Raw genomic sequence first — 24,832 nt, forward strand, 5'->3', positions numbered from 1 at the left:
TTCTACTGGGACCACTTTGGGAGTTTGCTTAACTTTGGGAGTTTGCTTAACTTTGGGAGTTAGTCTACCTGAATTTTGTTGTCCGCCCTTTTGATAAGTACACTTAAGCCAGGTACACCAATGTTTGCAGTGGTGGACATTTCACTTTCTAGGTGAAATACAGGGTACTGATCACTATGTGTAAAGCCTGATGTAATGTGGCTTATAGAGAAAGTAGAAATCACCAAAACTTTCTCTCTTCAATTGTCTTACCACAACAGTTGTGTTCAGAAGGAATGTTTCCAGGTATCTTTTTCTGAGCCAAGCCGCACATGACATTATTTGAAACATGCCATGGTTTTATGACTTCAATGCCATCAAATACACTCATTAATCTCTTATTATTTATAAGACCTAAAATGTATATTCAATTATAAATCTTTGATATCAGTATTCAGTTTACTGGTAAACTATTGAGATAGAAACAGAAGCTTGAAGACAGCACTGAAAATCATACCTTGGTTTCCAGAATGTGTAGATTTTTGGGATTAGAATACATTTCATTGATCAACAGCATTCATAATATTTGGAGCTTAATTTAAATTATCTTAAAAATCCATATTAAATTTGGTTCATATCTCTTGTATTCTCACAAGAATGAATACACTTATTCACAACTTAAGCCCATCTCCTTTGTCACATGATTTATTCCAGGGCATTCAAGTCACTTGGTATTAATTTCATAAATCAAATGGCACGCTGATTTTCATTGCAACTTTGTTACAGATGTTCATGTGAAATGGTAGGAAGTGAAATAATGTGCCATGGTAAAGTGGAAGAGATTATTGAAATAGAATATGGAACAACAATAGCAATAGTTTGAAATTTCTATTTGCATGATCCTTTCAGAAATCAGAAACAATTCTCCTTTATTAAAAAATGGCAACAGAAGTGAAACCACTCACCTCCAGGGTGAACTGAAAGTAACTGGGCCACATGCCTATGGTCTTCACATTCCAGAGAATTATCTCAGTAGTGTCTGCAACATGGATTGATGCCATGAGATGATAACCCAGATGATTAATGAAGCAGGTGCAAATAAAGTCATTGCAGCAACCCTGGAGGGTGTGAGAGTAGACAAAGGTGCTAACACTGAAATATTCTACCTGTTGCTCTGTAAGGAACAGCAGAGCTGTTCATAGCAGGAGGGGGGCACTTTATAACAGCAATTGTTTTAAACTCTCTAAGACTATTTGAAAAGAAAATATGCTCCATCAATAATATTTTAGGGTCTAACTTATGTCAGGGTAAAGTGAAGTCAGCCCTACTGACCCTTCTGAAAGTAGTGGAGTACTACAGAATTTGCTCTTGGAGCAACTGCTGGGCATGATAGGATGCAGGTACCAGAATCTGGAAGGTTTCATGGAGGTGTAAAAGACCTGAAACCTCCTGCTTTTGGACAACATGGCTGGATGAAAAAGTCTGTGGGTAAAAGCCCAGACTTTTAGGAAGAATTAGACACCTGAAGTTGTTGAAAGGCTTCCAGTGTGATTTTCAAAAACTCCAGAAGGATTTAGAAAAGATGATTCCAGAAGAATTTAGAAAAGAAGACCTCATGGGCCACTGCCAAAATATTTTTAAAAATTGGGCACAATTTCCTTTTCTGAAGAAGCAAGAATAAAGTTTCTACACATTTATTAGCTAAAGATCACAGGGAAGTAGTCATTAGTTACAGCTTCTCCATGAACAGCGGCCACAGAATCCTAACATACCGATTTAACAACCACATCTCCTTTGTTAGCACCAAATACCCTGGCTTATTTTCTATTTCTGTACAAAACAAGAGTTAATTAAAACAGACAAAAACATACCTGTAGCCTTAAATTATCACACTACTAAATAAAACCTGAAGACTTAAGTGCATGTATGAGGAAGACTGAACTCTTTCCAGATGTGTACGCTCAACCCAGTGCAAGAGGTATGTGACAATGTCAGGTCATATACTGTCAGAATCAGCTCAATGAGCAAGGTACCGAATAACCCCCACGTGCTCTGATGCAGCCAGATTTGCACTTTTCATAGCAACTATGACATGACTGGAAAGGGGAGGACTGCTCTGGCAGTGACAGTTCAGGAATAAAAGCTATCATATTGCTAAATATGTCAGTTAACTGCATGTTTTAATTCTATAAAAGGTTGTCATGTATGGTAGTTGGGATTTTTAATGTGGTTTGATTTTGCTATTTTCAAAATATTTTGCCCCATCTCCTGTCTCTGTCTGCACTGAATCTAGATGCAATGTTCATTATGATTTGCTGTCCTCTCAGTGTCATCATCATCTGCAAATCTAGTTTTATATACTTCAGATGTTCCAATGATAAAAGGACTGAATAAGGATACCAGCAGGCACTTTGGATGATTTCCTTTACAATCTCTTGTATGCATGGTCTATTGCTTCCTTCCTTTTTCATCCATTTCCTTTCAAACACTGCCTTAACTCCTAGCAATTAACTCCTGGATTTACCTTTGTAAATTATTTCTGTCTTTGATATAGGGTATTGCCAGTGACTTTTGAAAAATTAAATTAATGTGAGTGGCAGACACTTGTCCTAAACCTCATCCTTCAAGTCCTGCATAAGCAACATACTGCATAAGTAATTATGACCATCCTTTCCTAGCATTATATGCTATAGAAGTGGTCACCCTTAGGAAACCCATTATTTTTTTACATGACTACAGTATTTACACAGCAAAGATTTATAATGAACCCCCAGCTGACACTGGGAATATGACACCAACTGAGAGAACATTTCTGCATTAGCACAAATCTAGTTCTCAGAAAATTCAGTTTGACAATCTCAAGAAACGTAAAGCTGCATGCCAGGAAAGAATGCCCTTCAAATTATGTTTGGAAGAAGTACTTGAGTAGCAGTTTGTTAGTGGAAGATATAGAAGGTTGCTGAAGAGACAAGAGAAATCAAACGTACAAAATTTATCATTGGAATCCCTTATAAATTGATATATAAAGACAATATATCAATTATACAGCAATGGAGTAAATATCAAGAAATTATTAACAGACCTGACTTCTCAAAAATATAATAATGGAAGACTGATGTTCAATTGAATTATGAAGAGGAACTTTTTAATACTGAATTCTCAATGGTGAAAAATACTTTCTACCAGTCTATAAACACATAGAATATAATCTTTGACTGAATTTCCTGATGTAAGTATGGAGAAGTTCCTGTATATAGTTGTATCTGCTGAAGAAAGGGGTATTTCATGCATCAACTGACATGAATCCATCAGATCAAAACCTTGAAATAATAAAAAAAAATTACAGAGCTGAGTATATTTCCTGACTTTGTAGCTGGCATGTAGTCCTTTCCCTTTCCTGACTTCAGAATGAAGTATGAGGCAATAACATTCTAAGGGGAAGGGAAGTCAAATAAGAAAACAGAGAATGTGAAAGTATAACCCACACACAAAGCAAAAGAGAAAAACAAATCCAAACGAGAGAGAATTGAAACAGAGATTGAAATGACAGCAGGAATGAAATACAGAGAGAGAAGTAAAAAGCTGTCAGAAACAATTAGGAGGAACATAAAAAGTAATGAGAAAACCCCTAAAAAAGCAAAGTGAAGGGTCATTTTATAGCTAGTTAACTTGTGAAAGAAATTATATCTCATCATCCAAAAGAGTTGTGGAATTTTCTCCCATTATATTTTCTTTAATTAAGAAAATCCTTAAGTGGACATAAAAAGTGTGTGCAATTTATCCAACAGCCACTGCTGAGAGACACAATTGTAAACTGCATAGTTTAAGGTTTGTTTCAGTTTTGCAAGTAATGAGTCTCCTGCTAATAATTTTTAAATTTTTACCTTTCTCTTTTTATTTTCTACATTTGACAGATTAATTCCAAATGTTGGAAAATACTTATTAAAAGTCCTGACAAGTTATCCTATTATTAACTAAATTCATAAGCAAAATAAATACAGTAATAAGTCCTCCTCTCTGAAATGCTGAAAAAAAAATTGATATGAGCCCTTCATAAGTTAGACATTTTAAGAAAAGGTATTAAAACCTCATGCTCCAGTGTATAAGGTAGCCCTTAACTGAGGAAGCCAGTTAACTAAGTAAAGTTCATTAGACAGCAATTTGATATAAACTGTCTCGTACCTTCCTTTGAAGAACATGACAAAATACCATCAAGGAACAGAAACCTGAGCTGAAACTGAGGCTACTTGATGAGACTGTTACCATTTTTGCAGGACAAGATTTTGAAACTGAAAAAAAAATGCCTTAGGAAGTCTAAGAGGCTGTTAAGCCATAACTGGTGTTGTAGAAAGCAAATTTAATTACTACCTAGGGAAGTTTCTGTCTCCTGTCAGTTACAATTCTCATGATCAACAGATTAACCATTTTGCAGAAGTCAAATGATGCCATAGCACTGAAAATTATAAATTACTTCGGCAGGTAGCATAGAAGCAGTAGGGACCAGATTAATATATAATTGCTCAGCTATAATTAGCTGTGTGAGCTTTCCTGCCTTTTTTATATAAAGAAGTCAACTCCACTTCTTCCTAAAGACTACTTTTGTGTGGTCAGCTACAACTCAGAAATGGTATAAGAAGCTGTTCTTGACCACATCTCTGCTGTTAATCTCTATGTCTCAACATCCACTTATTTCTCTGTGGATGAGTTATTCCAAGTGCAGAAGGAAATGTGTAGAAATAAGTTCATTTGTCTACAAGGATCAGCACTTCTCCCATACTCTAAGTCAAAAGAAGATTTATTTTTTGAATAAAATACAAATCGATCTTATGATTTTACAAACTAGAATAATAAATCCCCTTTCACCCTGACCAATTGTTTTCCAAAAATAAACACTCCAAGGAGTTCCTGCTTCATTGCCCAAGTCAGTACTGTTTGCAGTCAAGAATTTTGAGAGATTTCCTTTTAAAGACTCAGAGAACCTATTCACACTTGCTTCTACCTGGCCTAATTTTCTTAGGGATGACTATTTATTCTCAGTCATTCCTATTTTGTACAATTCTGGTGTCTTTATTCATGTGTCAAGACGAACAGGATACATAAAAACCAAAGAATGACATGTACATCACAAGTTTTTGCTTTGCCTGCTTTGACACTATAGTGAGGGTTCCCAAAAGAGGTAATAACTTAGCACAGGGAGTCAAACCCTATTTCCTACCTGGTTGCCATCTGCTCCCAAGCTACCTTGAGGACAAATGCCCAAATCCAAGGCTCTGAGAAGTGTAAGAGATGACTTTCACCTGGCAACCTCCTGGGTATTTAAAGTTGCTCCAGAAGATGGCAGATTGGATTTTAGGAAAAAATTCTTCACCAAAAGGGTTGACAAGAATTGGAACAGGCTGCCCAGGTTAGAAGTTGTGTCACCATCCCTGGAGTTATAAAAAGACGTAGCTGTGGCACTTAGGGACATGGAGTAATGATGGACTTGGGTTACTGGTTGTACTCTGATCTCACAGGTCTTTTCCAATCTAAATGATTGTATGATTCTATGAAAATCAGACTGCTTTTGGCTTCAGCTCCCTCTGGTGGGTAATGCACACTCCAGAGACCAGCAATTACTGCTAAAGGTAACCACCAAAAATGAAAGAACCTGCAGGTTGCTATATTTTTCTTAAAATACACATAAATATACTGGATGAGCAATGATTATAACAGAGATCAGAGTTAAAGCTGCAACTTCACACATGTGCTGAGAAATAGAAGATGCAAAATTCCTATCAGAACAGAAGTCCCTTTGAATTCAGATAAGAGATGGGGGTTTCAGTCCAGGCAGAAACTGGTTTTCAGCATCTAACACTGATTAAAATTAAGAACTAGTTAAACACAGGGTTTTTTATGAGAACATTTGCTCGTATTTCTGTTCTTGGCTGATACTTTGTGCTGTCCTGGTTTCGGCTGGGATGGAGTTAATTTGTGTCCTGGTAGCTGGTGCAGTGCTGTGTTTTGGATTCAGTATGAGAATGATGTTGATAACACACCAATGTTTGGTTGTTGCCAAGCAGTGCTTACCCCAAGTAAAGGATTTTTCAGCGTCCCAGGCTCTGCCAGTGAGGAAGTGCACAAGAAGCTGTGAGGGAGAATGGCCAGGACAGCTGGCATGAACTGGCCAAAGGGATATTCCATACCATGGAATGTCATGTTCAAGACATAAACTCAGGGAAAGTTGGTCAAGGGCTGGTCAGGGACAGGCTGGACATTGGTCAGCAGGTGGTAAGCAATTAGACTGTGGACCTCTTGTCTTTCTTGGGGTTTATTATTCTCTCTCCTTTTCATTACAATTATTTTTATTATTACTATTTTTAGTTGTATATTTCATCTTTTTCAGTTCATCAGCTATTCTTATGTCAGCCCATGAGCTTTGGGGGTTTTTTAGTGATTCTTCTCCTCACCATGGGGAATGGATGGAGTGATCAAGCACCTGTGTGATACTTAGTTGCTGGCTGGGATTGAAGCACAGCAACGGCATAAAGTTTGATGCTCTTCCTAAAAAGCATTTTGTTGGCAGGATTCAGAAAATATTCATTATTTGGCAAACCTCACTCCTCAGAGATTCTTCATTTGTTAAAAGGAATTTAGTTTCTGTGTAAAAGAAAATTATGCTTTTAAATCTGTGATATCATTACCTACAAAACATGTATGCCCACATATCTACCTGCTGAAATAACTAAAACTTAAAGCATATTTTATAATTTATATGCTTGGGCACAAATCTAAGTCCTTCCACAAGAACATTGTGCAGACTGTATGGCAGTATCCCAAATACATTGGTTATGATAACGGCAACTTGTGATAATTCTTATGTTAAAATAAAATCAGTAACCTCTCCTCCCTACGAAATAGTACTTAAATTTTGATTACCTCATAAAAATGCATGGAAATGTTGCAAACATCAGCAATCTGATAGAAAAGGCTTAGAATGAATCGTAAATTTCTGCTTTCACAAGTGGCACTAGGAAATCAAACTTTAATTCTTCCATCCCTGTGTTGTTTTCTCTTTCCTTCAGAAGCTTGTTTGTTGGTCTGAATCACATACTGACAGTTTTTTTTTGGAAAAAAATCCCCAATGTTCCTATCAGAAAACTGTAATTGAGTATGAGAACATTTGGGACAAGAATGGTCATGTAAATTCACATTCTTCAATGGAACACAACCATACTGTTCAAGCTAAGGACCAACTTAAACAACTGTATAGCCTATTCATTAAATTGCTTATGTAATTACATTACATTTAAAGACAACTCAGTGGATGAGAGGCTGGACATGACCTGGCAATGTGTGCTGGCAGCCCAGAAAGCCAAACATGTCCTGGGCTGCATCCAAAGCAGTGTGGGCAGGAGAGGGGGTTCTGCCCCTCTGCTCTCACGAGACCCCACCTGGAACCCTGCATCCAGCTCTGAGGTCCCCAGCACAAGACATGGACCTGTTGAAGCAAGTATAGAGGAGGGCCACAAAAGTGCTCAGAGGGCTGGAGCACATCTCCTATAAAGAAAGACTGAGAGTTGGGGTCGTTCAGCTGAGAGAAGAGGAAGTTCTGTGGAGACTGGATTGTGGCCTGTCACTACTTAGAGGGGGCTTCTAATAAAGATGGGGAAAAATATTTTAGCAGGGCCTATTGTCCTAGGACAAGGGGTAATTTAAAGAGCATAGATTCAGACTGAATATAAGGAAGAAGATTTTTACAGTGGGGGTGGTGAAACACAGGAACAGATTGCCCAGAGAGATGGTGGATGTTCAGTTCCTGGAAGCATTCAAGGTAAGATTGGATGGGGCTCTGTTGAAGATGTCATTGCGGGGGAGTTGGACTAGATGACCCTTAAATGTCCCTTCCAACCATTTTATGATTCCTTGATAATTAAGCTGCAGGCATGTGTTTTACATCAAAACTTCCATTCTGAAAGAAACTGTAGAACTTACAAAAGACATTTCTTTCTTATGAACATTTTTCTCTTTTTAAAAAAGGAAACCATCCAACTTTCAGGTACAAATAATAACCTGATATCAGAAGCTTTTCAGAAGATACGTAATTCTAATTGGAATTCTAAGCAATGGATAAAATACCCTAGAAACCTCTTGCAGAATTATTTTAATTAGCTCCTCTCCCCTTATGCTGCTTCGTATGTTTGCACTTATATTAAGTAACATAAGGTTTTTAAGGGGTGAGGGGCTTACATGCAAGTCATATACAGTACAGACAGACATGTTCCTAGACATGGAGGACTGAACCCTCCATGTGGTCTCTGCTGGCTAATTAATCTAGAAATTTCTGAATCCTCCTGCTCATGTATCATGGACTGGGGACAGAGCACATTTGTATGAACCTGCTTACAACACTCATAGTTCTGTGCTAAGAAGGAAGTACTAAGTGACTTCATTAGCTCTGATGTACAACCACTTTGAACCACTCAGAGAAAATATCTGATTTTCCTTTGTTCTTAATATAAAACCCAGAAAAGATCCATTTGTAAGAAGCTCATGAAATCTGTGGCTTTGCTGTTAAATTATTATTGTGTTATTAAGACTACTCTGCAGTAGTAATTTTATTCTCTGCAGTTAAATAGCATTTCACAGCATGTGTTTGTTTGGCCAAACTCCAGGCTTTCTGGTCCTCTAGTAGAGCCTGAAGAGTTGCCTGCAGACTGTAAAAAGAGTTGCATATGTTTAAGTGGATTAAAAAGCACATTGAACAGGAAAAGGCATTTAGGGTTATTGAGAAGTAACGTCTATATTACATATTTATTACAGTGGTGACATTCTCACTAAAGTATTGCTTGTCCTACCACAAGATTCTGAGGAGTGCCAAAACTGATGATGTCTTCTAACTTATTACCAGAATGAATCTGTCCCCTCTTTTAGGAAATAATGTATTGCTGATCATTCTGGCTGAATGCCCTTCTCCTAATTTTTGGTTTCTAGTCTCACCTGTCTCCAGAAGCTCAGCGGATGCTTCCTCTTTGAGAGCAAGCAGAGCATACTCTTGAAATATGTTATGCGGTTTCTGGAAAGTGCTCAGCCATTTGCTCTTAGCTTGCTGCCTGTGCACAGCTCTCTGCTGAAAATATCCCTGAAAAATGTGTTATGAACATGACTAAAAGACAAGCTGTGAGAACATACTGGAAAGTTAAGAAGCTGCTGTAATCATAAAGCTTGATTAAAGAACACCATTACTTCGGGTAGGTGCAGCTCTAGCCTACCAAATTGCTACACAGTTTGGCAGATGGACAGATATGGGTTTGAGACTTATTACCTCTGTTTTAACAAGTATATATCTCAATTGGGAAAGTTACACCATCTCTAAGAGGGGGATAAAATCTCATATGCCTATTTGTGCAACCAGCAGTGTAACCAGCATCATCAATAAAGGCTCAGGGAATATTTTCCTTCAGATAATATCTTCCAATGCTGCACTTCATGCTATAATGAGAAAAGCACTGCTCTTTTAAATATATGATTCATTTGCATGATAAAATGTTGAAGGAAACTCTTCAGACTCAGTATTTTTTCATGTAAGCACTTAGCAATTAGATTTCCATTGATTAAAGAAGTGAATCACCTTCAGATTAATGAAGAATAAATTAATCTCTTAACAGATTGGAAGAAAAGAAATGCATATTTATTCCTTTACTGAACAACTTCTGAACAGAAGGAATTCAGCATTCACTTGGTAGGCTGCAGTTTGTAAGTACTTGCAACAGAACGGACATGAGAAGAGCACATTTCAGGTTTCTTAGTTAGTGAAATCTCTTGGGAAAATGTTTTTGCAGGTGCTGGGGTCCATCAGTGCTGGTCACTTTTTAAACATCACCTCCTAAGAGCACAGGAGCAACAATTCCCAAATGTTGGAAACCAGACAAGGCAGAAGGCTAGTTTAGCTGAACAGGGAAACTTCTCTTGGAAATAAGGTGAAAAAGGGGAGGTGTATGCCCAGCGGAAGCAAGGTCAGGTGACATGGGAAGAATACAAAGATGCTTCTTGCCACTGTAGGGAGAAAATTTGTGTAGCCAAAGCTCAGTTGGAGATGAAGATGGCCAGAAGTGTCAGGGACAATGAAAGGTTTTTGTCAAATACATTAATGGCAATAGGCAGTGAAAAATAACATTGGCCTCTTACAGGTTGAGGATGTCCCAAACAGGGACAGGGACCAGGCAGAAGTGTTTAACGCGTTCTTTGCCTCTGTCTTCAACACAGATTATGGACCAAGAGGGTTTCAGTGCCATGAGATGGAAGACCATGGCTCATCTCAAGAATGGTCAACTCCCAGTTGACCCTGAAATTGAGCAGGATCTGCTGCTTCAGTTGGATCCCTAAAAATCTACGGGGCCTGATGGGATTCATCTGAGAATCCTCAAGGAACTGGCTGATGTCATTGCAAAACTTCTCTTGATTTTTGAGTGGTTTGGGGAATCCAGAGAGATCCCAGTGGACTGGAATGTGGGTGACACTGTCCTGATTTTCAAGAATGGCAAGAGGGAATACCCTGGAAGCTACAGGCCTGTCAGTCTCATTTCAATGCCCAGTAAAATAATGGAAAAGATTATTCTGGGAGATACTGAAAAACACCTGGAGGACAGTGCAGCCATCAGTCCCAGCCAACACAGCTTCATGAGAGGGAAATCCTGCTTGTCAAATCTGATTTCCTTCTATTTTGGCTTCCTTCTATTACCTTCTATTGAGGGATGAAGATGACATATTAAACTGCTCATCTGAAATGTTTGAGTCCAACTCTCTGTTAGAATGAACTCCATTTACACTTTTGATGATTTGCCAGTTCCCCAAAACTGCTGAGTAACACCTGCCTGATTACCATCTGTCTACACTGCTTTTTTGGTCAGAACTATCTCTTTTGATACCCCATGAGATGCAACACAACAGTGTCTGCTTTTGCATTATTTAAGTTAGTTTAATTCTTCCAATTATACCTTTAAGTAATTATAAGATTTTCTTTCATAATATTCCTGAGATGATGGGATTATTGGGCTTTTGCCCCATAAAACCTGAAAACAATGAAAAAAACCCACATACTCAAGGACACAAATACAAACCTAATCTACATACAGCACAAACGAACCAGGTTTCTTATGGTATGCATCAGTCAAGACTTTGTATTACTGTCCCTTCCTCTTTTGCATTCTAGATTTACAATATGCCCTTTCTTTACATACCGAAAATAATAATGCACTTATGGTACCCTAAAAGTATAAATTAAATACAATTCCAAAATTAGAAGCAAATATCTGCAAAACCTTACAACAAATCTTTGATATCTCATTTTGATACTTCAAAATTTCCAGATGTAGTGAAACACAATGGTGATCATTTCTGACACCACCTGGAAGCCCCCCCACCTCAGATCCATCAGCTGGAATTACAACTTTTATCTTTACAGTAGTTGTACAAACAAGGATAGCATTTTTCCATTAATGCATTTGTTTCCACCTCTGATTCCAGCACAAATAAGCATACTAAGATCAGGTTGTTGTAATAAAAAAAAAAAAAAAAAAAGTCTCTGCTGTTATGATTATGTTACTGTGTTTGATGGCAGAAGCTTTGAATGAGTCAGAGGAAAAATATTTCTCAAATAAGACAGGTATTCTTAGAGATATTCTTAATCTTTGTACTCTGATACCTGAAGTTATTTGATACAATGATGTGCCTCCCCAAGATTGTGTCTGTGCACATGCATGGCAAATCACATTTTAACCATTCTGCTTACAAGCCACACATTTAACTGGCGATTTAAATACTGATGAGCTGGATTTAAATTTGCAAAATGTACATCTAAACCCAAATTTTGTGCACTCCCCTTCCTTCCAGCAGATAAAATCCTGAACTTGCAACACTCAAAATATTAAACTACTCAGAATCTTGCAGAAAAGATAAAGCTTTAGATGAGGCTTTAGAGTTGTCTCCACTTCTTCACATAACAGAAATTCCATTTGATTGATATTCAAGTATCCCATAGCTTCAAATCAAAATTTCTAGATTGGTTCCTGTGTATAACTTTTTTCTAGCAACATTCTTTCCTTCCATCAAGCGTTTACTATTAACACTTTAAAAAATATCTTCTCATCTTTTAAAATACCTTAAGAGATATTTTAACATACAGAGAAACAACATGTGTTTATCAACTGTAATTTTTTAGAAGACTAACCAACCATGTTCTTAGGGCTTCAGACTCAAGCTGTTCCTTCCTCCTTCTTTCACTCTTGACTTCTACTGTCATCTTTTCTCCTTAAACAGATATCAAAAGAAGTTGAGTATATGCTTTTCATATTTAGCATGTCTCCTCATAGAGTATCTTTCCCATTTCCTGATTCTGCAAGACAGTGACCTGCCCTGCTTCTTCTGTGTTCATGAGTACAGCATCTAACAGAGTAGAGCTTGTGTCTGTGAAACAAAGAGTGTTGTGATAATCACAAACAGATTCTGCCCAATTTTTTACCAGTCAGAGATTGTAGTAGAGGTCTCAAGTACATACATTTAAAACAGGAGTGACACACTGTACCTTGCACATTATATTGTATGCAGCATGACACAAATTACCTTAATTCATTCCAGGCATGAGGCATAAATACCAGTCAGTAGTTTATATTTTCTTCCTCCCCTACCCAATACACCTTTCTGTATAAAAACTATGAAGGAAACAGTGATGCTGAGTACCTTTGTTTGCCCTTGCTAGGAAGAAAACAAGCGAGGGATATTACTTGTAGGAATGCACCATGAAAAGGGCTAGAGAACCATCATCATGCCATGAAATCAAGAAACACAAGGAAACCGTTCTTGTTCATCTGAGTATACAATTAGTTACTTTATACATATCCTCACCAGCTAATAAGCCAATGTATCACTTACGCTTTGAGCATTTTAAACATCATAATAAGCAAGTTAACAAAAGAAAATAAATACACAGAAATAATGGATCCATTTTAAGATAAGCTACTAGTTATCTTGTAGAACTTTTCCATTTAATCTCTTTCAGACCCATTGTAAACCAAGTCCAGACAGCCCTTTGTTGACAGCATACAGGTGAATTTGTTTCACCCAGAGCAGTAACACTGTATCTCCTGTCCTTCCCTGAAATGAAAAGGGATGGAACTACAGCTCATTAACAGTGTATTAGAATCTGCACTGACTTCTGTAACAGAAATTTATTGAAAGCAATGGTTAAGTCACATAGCTGTATAGTCAGGCTAAAATATCCATTAGCATTTCTAAGTCACAAATTCACTACATGAATATAGGCTCTAAAGTAGATTAAACCACTCAGATCCAGACAGTTTTATTAAGCAAATTAATTTGCCTCAATACCTGGCCATCCTGTTCAAAGGTCCACTTTGTTCCAGGGACATTTCTGTTACTTTATTTATTTTCACTGAGTGAAAACTTTTTTCTCTTTTCAGTCTTTGGAGAGTACTAAAACTCAGTTTTTGTATTGCTTTCCCACTAACAGGAACACTAGGATGAAAAGCACTAACCATCTGTTTGGACTCTACTGGGGAAAAAAACCAACCCACAAACAAACCCAAAAGTGTAGTCACAGAAAGAAAATCTTCCTATGAATTCTTTTTCATATAAACATCACATAGGCAGCTTTAATTTTGCCACATCCTCACTTCTGAGTAGGATTATTTCCTTTCCTTTAGCACAATTTAATTTTGGAAATAAATGTCTATATGACATTCTGTACTTTTATCATCTAAAGACATATGGCATGAGGAGGGGAAAGGAAAACCATAATTATGCAATATGCCAGTTAACTAAAACCTGGTAATACTCTGGTGCTGATCCTCACAGAAAAATATAAAACTGATAATACTGGGCAAAATTTGTTAATTATCTACAGAAGCTGTGTACCTTTTAATTGATGGGCTGCTACCTTTTCCCTGAGCTATTATAAAATCTGTGTCTTCGAGGTCAATGGAACCATAATTTTCACTATAGGCAGAGATCAAACATTTCTCTACAGTGGAACACCACCTCTCCAGGTAACAATGCTTTCTTCACTTTTGTTTTACCTGCAGAAAGTCATAAAATGCATTACTGACAGAGATACTTGATTTAAAGTAAGATTCTGCTCTGAAGAGCAAATTCATGCAAGGCTGTGTTTATTGTCTTTCAATGACATTACGACAAATTATTGTTTGAGAAAAAATTTCTTTCTTCCTTCTATATTGCTTCTTGAATGATACCTTCCAAACCCAGACTAGGTTAATTTTCCCTTTCTGATCATTAGCAGTAATACAGACACTGCAGAAGAAACACTGCCCTCAGAGACAACCTCACTCCTCTCCAGTAAGGCTCTGTAGTTACAGCTTGGTTTTCCCTCTCATTGCTGTGACCTTATCCCATCTCACAACATAAACAGCTTGTAGTGGCTCACCACAGTAAGTTTTCAAATTTCTGCCCTATTTTTAGCATGAATACTTTAAACACAGCATCTGTAGGAACCACAGGCATGAATGCTCAGACACAGTAGCGAGGGACAGCTATGTAACATTTTCAGTCTGATACAGGACACAAGTGTCTGGATGTAGATTTTCCTATGTCTTGTGTAATTAAGCCATTTGGAGTCACTCCTCACCTTGCTCTGGATGAAGGAGAGGACAAACAGTTAATGCTTTTCCAGTGCCTAGTCAATATATTTTGTCTTAAGTTATTTCAGAGAGTACACCAGGCTTTCAGAGACTGTTTACACAGGCTCAGAAAGAGAGCAACAGGAAACATAACAGTCAGGCAAACAGAAATTCTTCTCATAACCACAAAACAGACGCATTCTGAGATGAAGTCCAATCCATGTTGGTGAAAGAAATCAGAGCAACAGAAAGAAAATCTACAATCCTCTTGTTCTTTACCATAGCCCAAACTCATGCCAGAATTTAGCTTTGGTTTTGTTGTGTTGTCCTGCAGCAATGAATATTTATCCCCTATGCTCTTCTAGTTTTGCATACAAGGATGTTTTCCCCCATCCACTTCCTCCTCCAATCCACCCAGAACTCTCACACTTCTGGTATTTTCTCTGCTGAATGAACATCTCCCCACTGCATTCTGCTGTTAACTGCAAGAGCTTAGGGTGCCATACTCTTGAAGGAAACAATTTCCAAAGGGAAATTATTTCTGGTTCAGACCAGTTCAAGGATTTTCACAGCACAAATTCCACAGTATAACCCAAGATAATTTGTAGTGCCTTAGATGACAGTAGGAGGACAGCATCCTTACATTTGCACTTTTGCCACAGGTCCTCTATGGAGAAATGCTGGCTTTTTTCCTACTGATCTTTTACTCACCAAAATGTAATTGCTCATCAGTTGGACACTCTTTATCTATCTACCCCACATAGAACCAGTCAGAGCAGGACTGCAGAAATCATCAGCCTTGATTTCAGTGTATCTGTGTCAGGCTGGCCAAGGAGGTGAGCAGGAGATGGTAGGCACACACTGCTGACTAATCACAGCTGTCACCTCTCTATTCAACATACTTAAGGGCAGTCTGCATTACTCCCTGGAATTTGATACATTAGAGTGCAATGGGGCACCTTTGGTCATGGTACCTCAGCATTCTGGATATGTGCTACCGTTAATTTACTCTTACTAGTACTGACACTTGTCTTCTCATGCCAAACAAAGCTCTAAACTGCAAAACTCATTAATTTAAATAGGTGGTGTAGCCCTACAATCAAGAGACTCTTGTTCTACAGAGTAATCAGTGATTTTCCACTGCCAGTAGGTTCTTATAAAGAAAAAAGAAAGAAGAAGGTGGCAGTGGATTTTTCAAGTGTTTAGAATTCCTTCAGGAGTCATGGTCTCTTATTTACAATTGTGCCTTGCTTGGTAAGAATCATTACATTTTTCTTTCCCCTCATTTATCACTGCTCAGGCCTCCCCATAATATCAAGTACCCAGATTCTTGAAATGATCCTGTTTCAGCCATCAGAGCATATCAGAAAATGGTTCAAAAGACACAAATTACCCTTCACAATTTACACAGAAGCAAAAAATGGGTATAAAATTTTTCAATGCAAAGTATTTCCTATGAAAGTAGACTTCAAAGTAAATGCATTTACTAACAGAACCAGAGGAGACTATCCGATATTTTCATGACAGCATGTGATTTACAAGCAGAATAGATGAAAAATCATGCATTTCATAAGGTTAACAAATTACACACAGTAACACTATAAAAAGCAAGAGATCTGGTTCTTATTTGTCCTTCCCCCACCCTCCCTAACTAATCTATTCAGATAAATTGTCATAGCAACTTGATTTATGTACCAAGGATACCAGCAAACACATGTCAATTCCCCTTGGAGAACTTGTGAATAGAGCCCTGCCTGTCCTGGTGCTCTAGAGACTAAAGCTACATGCCCTTCCCTGCTGCAGGTTCACTGTGTGCTCCAGAGCAGCTTCTCCCAGCTCTGCGCCAGGCGCTCTTGCTCAGACTGCAGCCATGAGCCTCCGGTTCATGTCAAAGGCAAGGCTTTGGAAAAAGCCCTGCCTTTTGTACCTTACAACATTTTACTACACCAGAGCAGAGTTCAAAAAAAAAACCAGACTTTCTGAAATGATGGATGCTGTACACAGTGAAGCACTCTTCTGAAGGGACACTGGACTTGCTCTGGGTGCACTAAACACAATGGATACTGTCCTATGCTCCTGGTAAAGTGACTGACTCCCCTACCAAAAAACAAATACAGCCACCCTGAAGATCATGTAAACATACCACAAGAGAGAAGACAGAATTCTTCCAGCAATTTTTAAGAATGCTTGCTTTGTAATAGAGTCCTTTCAATTTCAAATTTGCAAAGTGAAAAGTGCAGTAGGCAATGCAGAATTTAAAACAATAAACACATACCACAGCAGATAAATAGGTATTTATTAAAATTCATCTCAAAACAAACAAAAATAATAAAGCACATTAAGGCATCTTGTATTCAGTAACAGTTCATACAGTAAAGATGACTTCTCCTCCTTATACAAGAGAGCAGATTAGGAAAAAGAAAGGAGCTCTCACAAAGTTCTCCCTATACATTTGATGGATTACTGACTTCCACTGTCCCACCACTTAGTCAGCAAATCCCACCAAAGAATGCCTATTTCTCCAATGAAGCAGCTACAAAATGCCAGCACTCATTGAGACACGTGCAAGAAAGCACTTTTGCCCCTCCTCAGACATCCCACTGTCTGTAAAGATGCACACTGGAGAAATACCAACAGATGGGATATAGTGGAGAATAAAGAAGTTGCGCTCCTGCTATAACCACTCATTTTTGAGCAGACTAGAATATTTGGCCTTGCTTTCACTAGTATTTACTATTTCAGCCAGTAACTAGTGAAAACCAGGCCACAAGCTCTAGCCTGTTTTGCAATGCAACAATTTGTATGTTCTCCTTCTAGTTCATACTAGATAAACAAATGACAAAGGTCTTATTTCCATGGAATAATTTATTTTGATGAATTAAGCTGTCAAGCAACCAATCACTGTTATAGTGCTTTTTTTCTTCATTTGGAATAAGAACATCAGGAAATGTTTACAGTATCATTGGGTTCACTATAGCAGGATTTTACTACAGACTAAATATAAATTAATAAACACTTCAGCACTATTCACTTCACCACACTGGCTCTCTATATCCTGTGTCACATTCCAACCTTCATTTAAGGCAAGTTTGTTGATTTTTCTGAAGATGACCACATGGTCTCTAGATAAACTTGTGTGACTAGATTTACAAGTTAGGAAATCGAGCTTTATAAAATGTTTACTTCAACAAATATGAAAGTTATTAAGAGAGAGATGGTGACTCAGAATTGCACTGTTTTAAAAGGTGGAGTTTCCTTGTACCAAAGTCCTTTATTCATCATCTTTAGAACCAGTTTTGCTTAACTATAAAAGAGACACAAAAAGAAAGTATTCAAAGTTTAGACTGCCATTCCATTTATTAGGAAACAAGAGCATTATTGCCATCTCACACTGAACATATGTATACTTAAATAACAATACAGACTGATTGTGCTACTGTACCAAGAGACTGAAAAGCACCAAAAGTTAATTCTTAAGCTTAAACACTGAGCTTATTTCCTGATCATGAAAGTGGAATTTAAAATAAACAAACAAACAACCAACAACAACAACCCCCAGAAAAAACTCAGGGCATGGTTTCTGTTTAATTTGAAGGCTCTATCACAAGATCTCCAAAAAGAAAAAATAAAGATGAAATAATGGAACTTTATCTTCACACATCTCTGAAAGAATTCCCATATAGAAATTTAGACAATATAAAAATAGACATTAATGTAGTATTTCTCCTTTTAAAGCTAGGCTTATAGTTATTAAAATTAGCATGCCTATCATGAAATCTATCTGAAAACCAAGACATCCACTATAAATAGCCACTTTTAACTCAGAAGGACTCTGCCTAAAACAACCTTCACCATTTACTTCCTCTTATTTAACAATTGGAACTTCTTGTTAACTGGTCTTAGGTTTTACAGTGAAAATTACTTCAATTGTGTAAAATAAAATAGTTTGCTTTCAAAATTGTCAAGCAGTGATTTTCACTGAATCAGCAAAGATAAGAGGGTGGAAGAAATCAATACTGAGGGAGCAAATAGAAAAGAATTATTCACTGGAGGAGTTGCAGCAGAGAATGAGGCTTGTAGGAGACAGCAAGGTGCTCCCACTTGGGACAGCTTCCTTTTATTTCTTACTTATCCACTGCCCTCCAGAACCTGGCAGCACTACTAACTTTATTTAAAATCTTCTTGTCATATGAAGACAAAATATTTGTAGTACATTTGGTTAGCAAAGCCCTCTCATCATAAAATTAAAATTTAATTACTCAGTAAATAAAAAAAGGAACCAATGAAGTTCAAAGAGTGAAGTCCTTCAGACTAATATTCAGAAGAACTAGCAATTTAAAGCTTTTGAGAAATCTGTACATTAGAATCCAAAATAAGCAGCAGTTCTTACTCTTTCTTACAAATTTTTCTAACAGAAAAAAAAAAAAAAAAGAACTTGAAAATACTTACATGCTGGACACATATAGAAATTAATCAGACATCATAGTCAAATCCAAACATAGGAAGAAAAGCAAGAAAAAAATTTATCAGATCAGCTTTCTTCAGATATAAGTACAAATAATTTTTAATTTACATACACAGCATGTTCACAATACTGTATATAATACACTCACTTTACCTTAATTACATCAACCCAGTTCCATCCTCGTGGAAGCTCCCCTTTGTTATCTGCAGAAAAAGGTTTTAATTTCAACACACAGGCTAAGGGAAATATTTATCTTTCTTCAAAATCAACCCACAAAATTCTAAATATCCAAACCCCTCAATTTCTGCACTCTGAAACCATGAGGACAGAAACAGATTTTAATGTCTTAAACACAGTGTGTTCTTCAACCAACCTCAAAGTGAAAGGAGGAAATGAAATGGCCTTAAGCTGTGCCAGGGGAAGTTCAGATTAGATTTCAAAAAAACATTTTTCACTAAAAGAGTAGTTAGGTATTGGAGTAAGTGGCTGAGAGAGGTGGTGGGGTCCCCATTAGGGACTCCAGAGGTGTACGGATGTTGCACTTGGGGATAGGTTTAGGGGTGATTATGATGGTGATGGGTTGACAGTTGGATAGAGGAACTTGAAGGTCTCTTCCAACCTTGGCAATTCTCTGATTATGCAATTCAAAGTAATTCAGTTAAAATAAAAACACCCCAGTCCACCTGAAATTCAGTTTAGAAGGTAGCTCCAATATGAGCTGGGCTGACCAGCAACGATGAATTCTGTCAAAGAACTAAATTTTATGCAGCTTTTCCTTTATACACTTAACATTAAGCTTGCCAATTATACATTAGGTTAGGTAGATTATATGCAGAAATCGCTATCACAGGGTGCAACTTATTGCTACAATAGGATAGTATTATCCAGATTATTATTGAAAACTGAAGGTGAACACCAAAATTAACTGAAGTAATCAACACCTTCAATCAAAATCCCATTTCATTGAAAGCACTAAATATCTGCAGAAGCAGTTGTATTTCTAGAATGCAAACTAAATTGGATGTTTTACTTTGGGCTCCAAAAGAAATACTTTTGTTTAGAAACTACATTTTTAATAATGTGAATTATTTATGAGGGTCCATTAAGAAACTGCATTTTTTGCTGAAAGTGAATTTTTAGAGGTCCCAAATTCTCTCCTTCCATAAGTGCTTTTTGAAAATTTCATTATTGTCACAAAATAAAATAAAATAAAATAATAAAATAATGACATCATTGAATCATGACTGTATAGAAAGTTGCTGTGACCAAAACTAACATCTCAGGCAAGAGTAATTAATCTAAAACAAATAAAATGGAGACATTAGACTTAAAGTAGTTCATCTTATAAACAAATTCCTAGTTACTCTTTCTCTAGCAAGGTGTCCCCACTATAAAATTTGGATTTTTATACTGATCAAAGCAAAGACTATTAGTGAACAAACCTGTTTTATCGGCTAGTTTTCGTTTCTGGGTTTTGGATAACTGCTCCTTTTTCTCTTTTTTCTTGCTTGGTGGCACATCAGGAGTTCCAATTGAAATACTATTGCTTACTGAAGTCTGAGAAGAATAAAAGTGGTTGTAAATACTTTGCATATTATTTCCATGGATATCTCTGTGTGATGTGATTACTGAACCTGACAAACTGAAATACCTTGACTGTCAGAAAGAAGTAATGCTGTAAGCAGCCTGCAGCTTTTAATCAACATATAATCAAGGGCTGTACTTTTAAAAAATGTGTTAGGTACTGGAATTATTCTTCTCTAGTTGCAAAGGGCATCTTTTTCACTTTTAAGATTTAATCATGGAGTGTGATTTAGTCTGAATGGATTCAGACTTCTCAAACAGAAAAATCCTTCCTCCCTCCTCAAGGCAGGTCTGCTGCACCATCATGGCAAACAATGTGCTTACACAACCCAAAAGCCACAAACTGACCCAGCCTGACTACTTTAAAAGACTCTGGAGGTGCAATTATGCAATCCCAGGAAGGCTGCAGTAAATTGCCACCCTTCCAATCCTCAGCAGACACATGTCTGTTTCAGCCTCTTTTAGTTTTGCTTCTGCTGAAAGTCTCCATTTTAATGTTATCCTGTAGGACGTAACAGCAGGCTGAAAACATGTTGCTGTAACAGCAAAATAACTGTCAAATAGAACAATTATGACCACAGAGCATTGTGGAACCATACTTTGTGTGTCACTTTCAGCCACTAACATGTATAACCAATGGACTAATGTACAACTTAGAGAGAACTCTGAAGCATTCAGGTTATAATAATCAGGGTTTGGTTTTTTTCAGTTTTAAAAGCACAAAATTAAAATCAGAATTTATCTACTTACCACAGTGTTAACAGGCTGGTTTTCCATGAACACCTCCTTATTGTCTTTGGCATATTCAAAAAGTGTGTAGGTCATTGCAGTTCCAAGATTTGCTTCAACTTCTACCATTAACTTATCCAATATACTTTGCTTAATAGCTGAAGATCTAAAAGAAATCATTAAACTCAAGTATAAACTAGACAGAGATAAAAAGCTTTGCAAACAAAAAGCCCCCACCACAAGACCAAGGAGTGAAGCCATCACAAATACTTACATTGTGTTATTGAAGAAAGCATCCATTGATATGACTGGTGCTGTTTGTGGATATGTTTCTGGCCAAGAAACTTCTATTAGAAAGGCTTTGGGATCTCCACTTTCACCTATCTGAAGAGAAAAAAACCCAACTTTATAAATCAACAGTTTCCAGTCACTTTCTGAAGATTACAAAGCCAATATGGAAGTTGATTACTGCTTTTAGATCATCAACATTCCTGGAGACAACTATTTTGATAGTTATCAATTACAAAATAAACCTGTTACCTAGAAAGAGCATTAAACTTTGGACATCAATATTAACATTTATCCTGCAGTTTTCATTCTAGAAGAAGCAGCAGAAACTGTCAAATCTCTGTTTTATGGTTGGGGTTTTTTAACTCCTTTGTTTTAAAAGCTACTTTGTAGTATCTTCAAGCCAAATATTATACTATCACGTATGAGAGCAGAAAATATGAAGCCTTCCCCCACCCCCCCCCCCCCAAATCTAAGCACAGAGCAATAAGAAAACAAGCCACGGGACAGAAATCCTTGAAATAAGGGCGATAATAAACTAGCGACCTAAGATAGCAAAAATAACGGGTAAGAATGTCAATATTTATATCTCATGCCTACAGATATTTTATTTCCCTGTATGAAAGAGTGAATAGTAAAAGATTTAAGAAGTCGGTAGAATGAGTCTGCATTAAAAAAAGTAATAAATTCAGCATTCTATAGACATACAATCAGAAATAACTGTTTAACACAAGGATTTGTAAGACCAGTACAATAAGATTTCTAAAACCACACAAAATTATCCCTTATTTGCCTCATTATAAAAATCAGCCTTCACCTAATTATGTAGAATAAAATGTGTCTACAAGAGAGGTCCTAATCAAGGTAAGGCTATGGTACTTCAAAATTAAAAAAAAAAAAAAAGTAAACAAAAAATTGCTACTTTCTTGTTTACAATATCTGTTTCAGCAGACTGGACTAACTGGCATTGAAAACCACTTGTTTAGTGGTGAAATAAATAACACTTTAAATTTAGAATAGACAACTTTTTTCAAAGCAGCATTTACAGTTCATTTCCCACTGCTACCAAGAGCAGAAGTGGCTGCAAGGTTCACAGTGGTCTCTCAGGAAAGGCCTGCCTGTGTGCAGAGCAAATCCTGCAAAGCCATACAAATTCTTTCTATCTTCTCATGCACTTACTTGCATTATGACTTCTCAAAATACAAATTCTTCTTCATGGAATGATGTATTATTACCTTTGTATGACACAAAGTTTTCTTGTATTAGAGTTATCCTAACTTTTGACAACTCTTTTTTGTCTAATAAAAATCAGCAATGACCAAAGCTAGTGAAATGTAAAATGACTTTAGGCTTGTAGGCATGTCATATTTCCCCTTTCAAATAAATTAAATTTATTAAGAATGATCCAATCAATGAAGAAAGGCTGCTCTTACATGGCTGGGATTCTAAGTGCTACTAAATAATTGAGCTGTATCTCATTACAATTAGTGACATTATTCTTAAGTTATTTGAGAAGTCTCAGAAAGGTGATTTTAGTTGGTTTCTCCCTGAAACAGGCATATAGCATTTTCAGAAGTTTTCCTTCTGTCTCATGGGTGCCTAAGATGTTATCAGTAAAGTTTTCTGGACATCAAAAGATCTGCTTCAGTCTGTGCCCAGAAGAACTTCCAGATTTTTAAATTTGAGAAAGCTGGTGAGAATTTAATGCCAGAATCCAGTTGTGTACCTTGAGCTCAGCAGTCCCTGTCTTCTGACCAGACTGTATAAGCGCACATGCCCAAAGCATTTTGTGGATTTTCTCGTTAGCAGGTAAACAAGACATGACAAACAGTCTTTGGACGAGAGACTGGAACCTTGTAAGTAGCAGTTAACAAAAGCTCCAAATTGTACATAGAAGCATCTCTATAAATCTCTCAATTTCTGACCTGTTAGGGTAAATATTACACAGCAGCTTGTCTCCTTCAGAGGGCTTGACAGTTCTGGGTACGTAGGGCACACATATACAAGTGGGATGCCTGGCTCAGGAATAACTGGCTTGTGGTGCCAAGCAATAGGACAAGAGGCATCGGGCAGAAACTGATCGACAGGAAGTTCCACCTGAGTATAAGGAAGGACTTCTTTACTGTGCAGTCACCGAGCACTGGAACAGACTGTCCAGAAAGGTTGTGGAGTCTCCCTCGCTGTAGATTTTCAAGAACCGACTGGACTCAATCCGGTGCCACGTGCTCTAGGATGACTCTGCTTGAGCAGGGAGGTTGGACCAGATCACCCCCTGTGGTGCCTTCCAACCTTAGCCCTTCTGTGGTTCTGTAATAAACCCATGCTGGGAGCAGGCTCATACACATGATACCCTCTGCTATGAAGCATCGTTGTACCAAAGATCCTGAAAAAAATCCCTGTGCCTCTATCCTTCACCGCACATCGGATACGTCTTTGGCTTAGAAGCTCCTAGTACGGCAACTACAAGGCAGCAAAATAACTTCAAGGTGCAGCTTCGCCTTACCCTGTACTGGAAGGACACCGGGCTGAGCTCCCTGAAGCACAGGTCTCCCTCGTAGATGGATCGCAGCGCTTCCAGCTCCATCTGCAGCCAGGGCCAGAGCAGGAGTTACCGACCGCAGCCCCGGCACAACGCTCGCACCTGCCGCGCTCCCTGCGCGACGCCGTGCCCGGCCCCGCCGCCGCCCAGCTCCCTCCGCCCGACCCTCGCCCTCTCCAGAGGCCGCCGCTTCCCTCCTGCCCCCGCCACGGCCGGCCGCCCAGCTCCCCGCACGGCTCTATCCCGCCCTCCCAGCCGTGGTTCCGCTCTCCCTCAGGCAGCGCGGTCCGGCACTCACCTCCTGGTCCTCGTTGGCCGCCATGGCCGGAGCGCCCCGCTCCCCCCGCCGCTCCCTCCGGCCCGGCCCGGCCCGGCCCCGCTGCGGCCCGGGCTGGGCGGGCCTGGCTAGCGCGGCCCCGCCGGACTCGCACGGACGCGCCTTCCCCGAGGGCAGCGCGGGGCACGGCGGGCACCACCCCCTGCCCTGCTATTGGCCGGCTGCGCGTCCCCCCGCGCTTCCTCCTTCTTCTCACTGGCTCCTTCGCAGTGACGTCCCCGGGCGAACGCTCCTGACTGGTTCGAGGGGTGCAGCGGAGGCGCCGATTGGCCGCTCCCGCTGCC

The 24,832-nt window shown here is 38.4% G+C and overlaps 1 protein-coding gene across 1 annotated transcript; it reads right to left on the reverse strand.

Annotated features, from left to right (window-relative positions):
• Positions 1–988: 988 nt before the first annotated feature.
• RWDD4 (RWD domain containing 4) lies at positions 989–24,687 on the reverse strand. The gene is made up of 7 exons (XM_058837664.1): positions 24,510–24,687; positions 24,176–24,256; positions 21,659–21,768; positions 21,406–21,550; positions 20,514–20,628; positions 19,225–19,274; positions 989–1,018 (listed from the first exon to the last, which is right to left on the reverse strand). Exons 1-7 carry the CDS (start codon positions 24,531–24,533, stop codon positions 1,004–1,006), a joined length of 540 nt encoding a protein of 179 aa, XP_058693647.1. The 5' UTR covers positions 24,534–24,687; the 3' UTR covers positions 989–1,003.
• Positions 24,688–24,832: the final 145 nt, after the last annotated feature.

This window comes from Poecile atricapillus, chromosome 4, assembly GCF_030490865.1.
Source record: "Poecile atricapillus isolate bPoeAtr1 chromosome 4, bPoeAtr1.hap1, whole genome shotgun sequence".
NCBI classification, from domain to species: domain Eukaryota; kingdom Metazoa; phylum Chordata; class Aves; order Passeriformes; family Paridae; genus Poecile; species Poecile atricapillus.

Bases quoted from the DNA above. Each gene is read 5' to 3' on its own strand.
- RWDD4 (XM_058837664.1), bottom strand. From the start codon at position 24,533: ATGGCGGCCAACGAGGACCAGGAG. The intron at 21,551-21,658 runs GTAAGTATTTGT...GATTTCTTTTAG, and splicing joins GCTTTCTTCAATAACACAAT to ATCTTCAGCTATTAAGCAAA. The intron at 19,275-20,513 runs GTTTGTTCACTA...CTTTTTCTGCAG, and splicing joins AAAACTAGCCGATAAAACAG to ATAACAAAGGGGAGCTTCCA.